This window comes from Sinocyclocheilus rhinocerous, unplaced genomic scaffold, assembly GCF_001515625.1.
Source record: "Sinocyclocheilus rhinocerous isolate Xijiao unplaced genomic scaffold, SAMN03320098_v1.1 scaffold5, whole genome shotgun sequence".
NCBI lineage: Eukaryota > Metazoa > Chordata > Actinopteri > Cypriniformes > Cyprinidae > Sinocyclocheilus > Sinocyclocheilus rhinocerous.
The window spans coordinates 1,277,778-1,287,612 of record NW_015661874.1 but is presented as its reverse complement, the minus strand read 5'-3'; the positions used below and the strand labels follow the sequence as shown (position 1 = coordinate 1,287,612).

General features: G+C 32.8%; 1 protein-coding gene across 10 annotated transcripts in view; it reads left to right on the top strand.

Moving 5' to 3' along the window:
- syngap1b (synaptic Ras GTPase activating protein 1b) overlaps positions 1-9,835 on the top strand; it is a 138,011-nt gene that overhangs the window by 118,506 nt on the left and 9,670 nt on the right. For 7 of the 10 annotated variants that reach the window (XM_016536335.1, XM_016536337.1, XM_016536336.1 and 4 more), the window contains 3 exons: positions 2,092-2,303; positions 6,101-6,173; positions 9,468-9,529. In XM_016536335.1, coding sequence (XP_016391821.1) covers positions 2,092-2,303; positions 6,101-6,173; positions 9,468-9,529 — 347 coding nt within the window. Of the gene's footprint in view, positions 1-2,091; positions 2,304-6,100; positions 6,174-9,039; positions 9,074-9,467; positions 9,589-9,835 lie in introns of those variants that run through there. The other 3 variants (XR_001638290.1, XM_016536340.1, XM_016536341.1) reach the window with 3 other exon arrangements.

The window sequence follows — 9,835 nt, the reverse complement described above, 5'->3', positions numbered from 1 at the left end:
TTATTTAAAGAAACTAAATAAATAAAGGATTTAAATTGATTTGGGGGAATAAATTAAAATAAGAAAAAAGAACAGTAAAAGAACAAGAATAAGAATTTTTGTAAAGTAATCAATCTGAACTGCAAATGAGATTTTTATTTTCAAATATGCACCCATTCAATTTCAGTTGTATTGCTGAAAACGCGAAACAGAAAAATGCTATTGTCGTCATTATGAATTACATGAATCGTGTAAATGGCAGACCTGCTTTCCATTCAAAACTGCGGAATTTGACAAAAAAAGAAAACGCATAAATAGCTTGCATCACTGGATAGCCTATTTGGTCGTTTATGTCATAGAAGGAGGGAACGCTACGTTTTGAGCCGACTGTTGCTATAGTAACGATCACAACTTTCATCCCACAAGCTCTTTACTTTCAGTTTTCATTCTTACATTCAGCATTAACAGCAAGCTAAAAGTGGTAAGCTTTCAACTGAACTGTATAGCCTACATGCATTTTAGATGCTTATATTATGCTCTTGCCCCGTCCATGCAATGAATGCACGTTATTGTATGAGCGGGGTTTTTTTTTTTAAACCATTAAAACTGCTCAGGTAATTTCAGTGGTAGGCTATGATACATATTCATGTAGCCTATTAAACTCCCCGTAACTCACAAACTCCCCGTGATATCTCTGCCCGTTTTCACTAGTCCTCAGCCTCTGCTTTTCTGCAACAGACTGAAGCTCCTTGCATTCAGTTAATAAAAGAAAAATGCTGCAATTTTCTGGTGTTATTTTATGATTGTTGGGGCAGTCTCCAGCTATATCTTAAACTTCTTAAAATACAGTCCACTTCAGATTGGTTTTAATTACTGCATTAAAAAATGAACGCAATATTTATCTAATTCTGATTGGGTGGGCAAGACTATCATTTGGGTGGGCTTAGCCCACACCTGCCCATGCCTGGAGCTGGCCCCGAGTGCCACCACTTTTAGTTAGTCTCTCACCAAAGCTGTACACTAGGAGTACTTTATTACCTTACTGTCTCAACATTTGATTTTATATTTTTGCATATCTTATTAATATTTTGAAAGTTTATTAAATCGATTTAATAGACAATATCTTGTTACTTGTATTTTTCACAACTTATTTGGTTTATTTTTTTTATGCTTTTATTTCATTTTTTAGCTTTATTTTATTTTTAAATAATTAATTTTCATTACATTTTTTATTGAATTTTAATTTTATAATTTTAATTTTATTTAATACTTGTATGTGCTTTTAATACTTTTTAAGACTTTGAATACTTTGTTTTGCAGATTTTTGCATATCTCATTAATACTTTGAAAGTTTATTAAATCCATTTAATAGATAATATATTGTTACTTGTAGTTTTCACAACTTATTTGGTTTATTTTTTAATACTTTTATTTAATTTTTTACCTTTATTTTATTTTTAAATAATTAATTTTCATTACATTTTTTTATTTAATTTTAATTTTATAATTTAAATTTTATTTAATACTTGTATGTGCTTTTAATACTTTTTAAGACTTTGAATACTTTGTTTTGCAGATTTTAATAATATTTTAAAAGTTTATTAAAGCCATTTAATGGATAATATCTTGTTAATTATAATTTTCACAAAAAGATTCAATTAATTTGTAACTATTTTTGATACTTTTATTTTTACTTTTACTTTTATTTAATTTATATATTTTTTTACTTTTAATTAAAACTTTAAATTTGACTTTTACTTTTAATACTTTTAATACACAACTCTTTTTTCTTTATTCTGTTGTTGCAGATTTTAATAGCAGTTTTAAATTTTATTAAAGCCTGGATAATATCTTGTAAATTATAATTTTTAAACAATTATTTAATGTTTGAACACTTTTAATACATTTAGTTTTTTACTTTCATTTAATTCACATAATTTTATTTTATTATTATTTTTTTTTTAATGTAATTTGATACTTTTAAAACTTTTTAACACTTTTAGATACTCACTCACCTACCTCTTACCTTACTGTCTCAAGGAAGCCATCAAGATGAGGGTAACATCTGCTCTGATAACAGGCCTGCTGTCTTCATCTCTTCTCTGGACGCAGGTGCGTGAATACGAGGAGGAGATCAACTCTCTGAAGGAGCGTCTGATGATGTCACACCGCAAGCTGGAGGAGTACGAGAGGAGGATGTTAACTCAGGAGCAGCAGACCAATAAAATCCTGCTGCAGTATCAGAGCCGACTGGAGAACAGCGAGAGGAGACTGAGACAGCAGCAGATGGAGAAAGACAACCAAATTAAAGGAATTATTGACAGGTAATATGAAAAAAAAAAAGGCTGGAGAAACATTGAGTGGTGGTCACGTGATCACGCTCGCTGTGTAATTACTTCGGTTCCTTCTAAATTCATTTGACAAAGACCCCTTATGTACAGTAATGCTGTTTAGAAATAGTGGCCTGAAAAAGTATTTGTATATTTAAACCAAACTTAAAAATGTCTGAATGTCATTTCATTAGAAAACAAGATCAAAATGTCAAATAAAGTGGCATTAATAAAAAAAAAAATAGCACAAGCGCACCTTTCAAGCAAAGCATTTCATGACAAGTGATAAAACACTATATACACTACCGTAATACACTCAAAAGTTTTAATGTTTTTAAAAGAAGACTCTTATGCTCAAAAATACAGTAAAAAATGTAATAATGTGAAATATTATTCAAACTTAAAATAACTATTTTCTATTTTAATATATTTTAAAATGTAATTTATTCCTGTGATGCAAATCTGAATTTTCAGCATCATTACTCCAGTCTTCAGTCACATGATCCTTCAGAAATCATTCTAATATACTGATTAGCTGCTCAAGAAACTGATTTTTATCAATGATGAAAACAGTTGTGCTGCTTCATATTTTTGTGGAAACCATGATATATTTTTTTCAAAAAAAATTTTTACTGTCACTTTTGATCAGTTTAATGCATCCTTGCTGAATAAAAGTATTAATTTACATTTTAATTATTTTGTATTATTAATTATTAAATTATTACATTTTATTAAAAATATTATTTAAATTTTTGTTTTAATTTACATTTTAATGAACTAATTTTTTAAGTATTTTTTGTAGATAAACTATATTATTTAATATTTCATTTGACATTCAGACATTTTTTAGAACGATACAGATGTCCAAATGCTTTTTAGGGTCAGTGTGTATATGTTTTATACATTTTATAAGGGGATTTCTAGAGCGACTGCCAATTATGTTGAATTGTCTTGTAATTGCCATGTTGTGTGTCATCACAAAGCTACTTTTAATTGATGAACTGGGTTCATTTCCTTCCTGTTGTTGTTTTATTTTGTTTCATTTCATAATTTTTATTACTCTGTTATTTGGATTCTTTTCAGCTTTGTGAATCTACAGAGACCCATCTTCCAATATTTTGTTCACTGTTATAAATGACATCACCCCACCCACTAGTTGATGAAATGATGATGTAACTTCCTGTAATGCAGCACTTACCACATACTTTGTGTCACAGAGTATATTGCTATTTCGATCCAATTCTAGGGATGAAGACATGGAGTCAAGACACTCAGATGGTGAAGGGAGACCGGGTTCTTACTCCCAAAAGGGCATACAAATATAAATCATCAAGTCTCTTCCTTCCTTGACGTGTATTAGTGCAATACCTCTCTGGAATGATCTCAGGATGAGCGGGATGTGTTTGTAATGGAGGCAGTCGTATGTTTGCAATATATATTTGTTATTTTAAGTGTGGTGCCATCTGCGGAAACAACCTGACATGGACAGACTGTGCTTGAGCTGAAAAGAAAAGTTGGTTCATGAATTGCTAATGTTTAAATAACTTGTTCCGAAAGAGAAATTGCAAAAGCTCTTTCAAGGATCGTTCATCCATTAATCAAAATTCTGTGATTATTTGTTCACCCTCCTCATTCCAAACCTGTATTTTAATATTTCAGTGGAACACAAAAGGAAAAATTGTCAAATAAAATATAAAGAAATAGTACAGGTTTAAGAATGAGATGAGGTAGTGTAATGCAATAATAATGTTTTTAAACAAGCCTATATTTGGCTTCTACCTGTTTATCTTGAAAATAGAAAAGGTGCTGGCGATTTCTCTTCCAAATAACCATCAATAATTGTAGCAGAACATCTTGAAAATACCCAGAATCCTCTCTTCCTGAACTGCCTGTTCAAGTTCTCTGCTGCACTTCTCTCTTCACTGTGTTCTGGAACATACTGTGTGATGGAAGTGTCTTACACATCAGAAGAGATCATATCTCAGATGTTCATGTTCTCCATATCTCTATGTGCTATCACAAGAACAGCGCTCTCATGTGTCAACCGCTCCTCATCACATTTGGCTTTCAGTTGTTCAGGCCTTGCGGGAATATGTTTCAGTGTCAAGACCATTCGTTTTGATATATGCAATAAAAACGGATATTTCCAATATGGCCTGGATTTGTTTTCACCTTCATAGATAAATATTAACACAACAAATCAGTGTTGTGTTCAGTATGCTTCAGTATTATGATTCATGTACAATATCAAGAAGATGCAGTATAAAATATTAAACATGAGGTAAGTGAGTTGTGATACAGGCACGCTGTGAAATAAATATCTTATTTTGTGTGGTGCTGTTTGTGAAATAAACATAGAGATATGAATACTGAAACTTAAATACTGGATTAATTTAGGACTGAAATGAATTCTTAGAAAATCTCTTTTGTAATGTGATGTTATATAAATAATAATTTAGAAGAACATGGAACGTTTGTACTGGGGGAAAAAAGCCTTTTTTAAGTGTTTCATTGTTAGCCTTTCAGATACTGATGTACAAAAATGACTGTATTAAACATTCTATACTGTTAGAAACCAATAACAAATGCATTGCTTCCCTATAAATTCTTTTAAAAGCTATTTATTGAGAAATATAGAGCATAGATAATATATATTCTGTATATGAGATGATATATATTTAATTCTTGTAGCCAAGCTGTGTGCAATAAATATGCCTTGATATGTTAAATAGCACAATGAAAGTTTATTAATGATTCCTTCTCGTGACCCTTCTGACCTCTGCTTGTGAAATGTGTCTGACCCCATGACCCTTTGTCTGACCTTTGTTAATAAAAAATTACGTTGTTGTGACAGACGTGAGCGGACTTGAAATAAACATGCTTCTGTCTTTTTTAGCAGTACTGAAGCACTAAATTTGTCTTTTTGTTGTTGTTTTTTTATTACTTTTGCATTTCAATTTTGTACAAGCATATATGTACATTTATCAATGGAATAAAATATCCACTCACATTTTTTTAAACCTAAACTGTGGAATTCATTATTTACTTGTGCTAAAGTCATTCTGCAATAAATAAATGTTCAATTCATGACTATTTCATATCAGCATACACTGTCACCGAACCGACTATCCAATGAAACCTTTCATATTCAAACCAAATGCATGCATTTAATGTCAGTCACCCTATCATGCATATATATTGTCTTGTCAACATATATCAAACCAGACATCACAAAACACATCTTTCCTTAGAAAACCGTAGTTCACTTGATAATCACACCAGTTTTGGGCCTATTAAAGAAGTGGTTTGTTCTGCTGCCGCTTGTGCCTAAAAACAGTATCTGATGTGATTTCCAGAGAGGAAATGTTCATGTGGAGATATGAAAACAATCCCTGTTTTGTGTATGAAGCCGACCGTCACTTTGATGCGCGCTGGCGGCCACTTCAATGGCGTGTAATTGCTGAAATAAGCTGCCAGTAAGAGCGAAAGCCGTACAACGTGGCCCATTTTCATTTATCAGCTCACTTATTCCCATGGGATGATGGAAATATGTCATTATATGACATAACGAGACATATTTTGATGGAATTTCTCACAGTATGCTGTTCAGATTGGACCAAATCAGCCAAACTACTACAGTTTATACCACAATCGAAGCTTTTATCGATGATATTTGTGGCAGATGAACACTTATTTTTGATTGTCTGATCTCAATAATGTGCATTGGAACTAATAATGTCTTTCTCTTTCTTGTCCTTTCTTTCTCCTTCGCTTTCTTGTTTTCTGTGAAGACTCATGGCTGTGGAAGACGAGCTGAGGGTAGGGGTGGTGCCTGAGCACAAACCCAGGATATTCGCAGACCAGGTCTGTCTTCTCATTCTGGTTCTCTCCTGGACTGTTCTGTCCATTGTTCGCGTGTCTGTCTGTCTATGTTCATGTCGGAATGCCTTTGCTCGTTTGCTCTGCCTGTCTGAATGCTTTACAGGACTGATTTCCATCGCTGATGTAGGATGATTTGTAGGTCAGAACACAGATCACAGATTTGATCCACTTGAGGAAGAGTAGCACTGAATTCTGATGCTAAAGCTGAACTATCCCAGAGGAGCATTTTATTGCTCAGATGTTACACCTTTTCAAACTTTCATCAAGTTTTCCAGTGTATTTTTATTATTATATATTTTTTTATTTCATTCTATTATGAAAGCATACTTTAACTTTGAGAACAATACATTGAAAAAATAGGGAAAAATAAATAATAAATAAATAATTTTTTAAGACCAAAACTTTAACATTTAACCACCAATGTCTGTTAAGTTTGGCCTTGGTAAGATTAATTTTGTGAAATATTATTACAATTTAAAATAACTGTTTTCTATTGGAATATATTTAAAATTTATTTTATTTCTGTGACGCAAAGCTGAATTTTCAGCATCATTACTCCAGTCTTCAGTGTCACATGATCCTTCAGAAATCATTCTAATATGCTGATTTGCTGCTTAATAAACATTTCTTATTATTATAAACGTTGAAAACACTTACGCTGTTTAATATTTTTGTGTAAAACATTTTTTCATCATCTATTCTTTGATGAATAGAAAGTTCAGAAGAACAGCATTTATTTGAAATTTATTTTTTTCTGATATTATAGATGTCTTTACTGGCACTCTTGGTCGATTTAATGCATCCTTGCTGAATAAAAGTATTAATTTCTTTCAGAGAAAACTAACCCAAAACATTTGAATGGTACAGTACTGTATTTCACATTAGAAGGAACCAATGAGAAATCTGTTATCAAAAACAAAGAATGTAAAGCTATAAAATTCATGTAACATAGCTCAGATCATTTGCTCTTGATGAGAAATCTCTGAAATCTCTGAGATTTGATTGCAGATTTTATATCTTGGCAAATCTGAGCACTGTTTGAGACACTCTTAGGGTCTTTTTCTCCGGCCAAAGTCTCCTTTTGCTCTCCATTTATTCTTATTGCTGTCTAGGAGAAACGATTTAGATATTATAGAAATCTTTCCAATGGGATAGTTCAAAAAATACAAGTACTTCAATACATAATGCATTTTTGAAGCATCGTTTGCTCAGTGTCGCTTTACCTCGAGTGGTGAGATATTTAGTCAAGCATTAAACTCCAGTACCTCCTGTAGGGACGTCAAATGCTTCATGTTTCTTTCCATGCGTCATCCTTCTTTTTTCGCTTCTTTTTTATGCTTTGATTTCTCATGAATGGTGCATCGCTGTTCTGTATGTTTCAACAAACACCAAATTCTCAGCAGTTGCAGTCTGTGCACACGTCACTCGACCGCTGTGAGCAAACGCTCCAGCTGGATCTAAATCGGCTTCTGATTTGACTTTGAAAAGAAGAAAACCGATCATCTTGTTCCTGACGAGATAAGATAAGATCAAACGAGTGAGCTGCTGCACGTTGAACTGAGGGATCAGGAAAGCTGCTGAGTGGACAGAACCGCAGGCAGACGTTCAGCGCTGTCAGCACAGATTCTCCTGCAGAATACAATCAGCGTGTGAAAGAAAGCAGCTCTGTAGATGAAGCTCAGGTGGGCATCAGGAGATGTTTGGAAGAGGCGAAACTGCAGGGTTCCGGAAGGAAACATCTTTTTAACATCTATTGAACACATTTAGATTGCCCAAATGTGAGAAGAAAAAAAAAGATTATGTCTGGGCCTTATAACATCCTTTATCGTGAAGTACTTCATATAAATGCATTTAATATTTAATATTATGAATTAATTTAAGATTATTAATTTACTTAATAATGTAAAAAAAAATGTGTAAAAAGCTATTCATTTCATATTGGTATAGTTCAATATTTTTATCTATTCAGTTAATAATAAACATAATTTTAACACAATATTTGTATTTTTTACACTGCCGGTCAAAAGTTTAAAATACGTTTTTTTTATGTTTTTGAAAGGAGTCTCTTATGCTTACCAACGCTGCATTTATTTGATCAATGATACAGTAAAAACTGTAATATTGTGAAATATTATTACTAATGTAAAACTACTTCTATTTTAATATATTTAATATACTATTAAATATAATAAATATATTATAAAATTATATTTTATATTATGCTATATATTATAAAAAATATGATAAAATATATAATAAAATGTTATATTATGGCATATAATTTTAATATATTAAAAATAATTTATTTTTGAACTTTCAACAGCCATTACTTCAGGTTATCATTATCATGGTTCTTATTATTATCAATGTTGACAACATTTTTTCTGCTTAATCATGTGACACTAAAGACTGGAGTAATGATGCTGAAAATTCTACATTTCAACACAGGAATAAATTACTTTTTAGAATATATTCAAATAGAAAACAGTTATTTTAAATTGTAATAATATTTCACAGTATTATTGTTTTTACAGCAGTTTTGATTAAATCAATGCAGCCTACTTTAAACATTTAAAAAAATCTTAATTATTCCAAACTATTGACCGGTAGGGTAAATAATTATCAAAATTAATTCTGCATTAAAACTGATTATATTCTCTTCCAAAGCCACTCTGATTTCAGCAAGAGAGAAGTTTGTGTTTGTAAAGCGCCCTGGTTTTGAACTGTCCCGTAGTTTTTAATGACGCGTCTGTGTCAGTTCTGTGTTTGCTCATGTGCTTGGCAGACGTTCACAAGCTGTCTGTTTGTTTTTGTTCTGCCGTTTTTCCTTCCACTTTTATTATGTCAGGTGCATTAAGCCAGTAGCATGTCCCTGTTCACAGATTATTGGGATTGTAAGAGCTGAAGAATTATTCTGTTGTGTTTGTAGAGAAGAGTTTTGTTTAGCTTGTAGCTGCATGTTGGCTGCAAAATCATTATGATGACCAACATGGCACTGAGTGCTTCAGCACAGATTTTGTTTGCCCTTTACTTATGTGGCAGGTTTGTGTGTGTATTTTGATGGACATTTAAATGTTCGTCTGGGAATTTGTATGTGTTTTTGTGTGAGTGAGTGCGTGCGTGTGTATTTCCACATGCATGTCGATCCCGTCTCACAGACACACACTCCCTTTGCCTGCTGGGATTGTTGGACAGGCTCACACCCTCACATACACACGATTCTCTCCTCTCCTCTTCTCCTGTCGTGTGTTGATGAGACACGGTGATTTCTCTTAGGGGAGGCGGCAGTCCATCCTAGTGCAGCCCCGCCTTGCGCCCGTCCCACTGCGAATGCACAGGTAACGACTCACCCGACTGTGACCCGCCCACTCCACCCCTGTCTCCTCCCACATCCACTGTATGTACACTGGACTCGTCCACACACACACTGCACCTCGCCTGCACAAAGTCATATGCACCTGTACTTCCCAGCCAGAGTTAATTAAACTAGAATAAATGTTGGCTTGTTCAAACCTGAGGGAAAAAGACTTTTAACAAAAAGAGTTTATGTAGGACTTATAGTTTGAGGAGTTTGAAGAGAGATTTGAAGATTCATACAGATGTACAGATAGATAGATAGATAGATAGATAGATAGATAGATAGA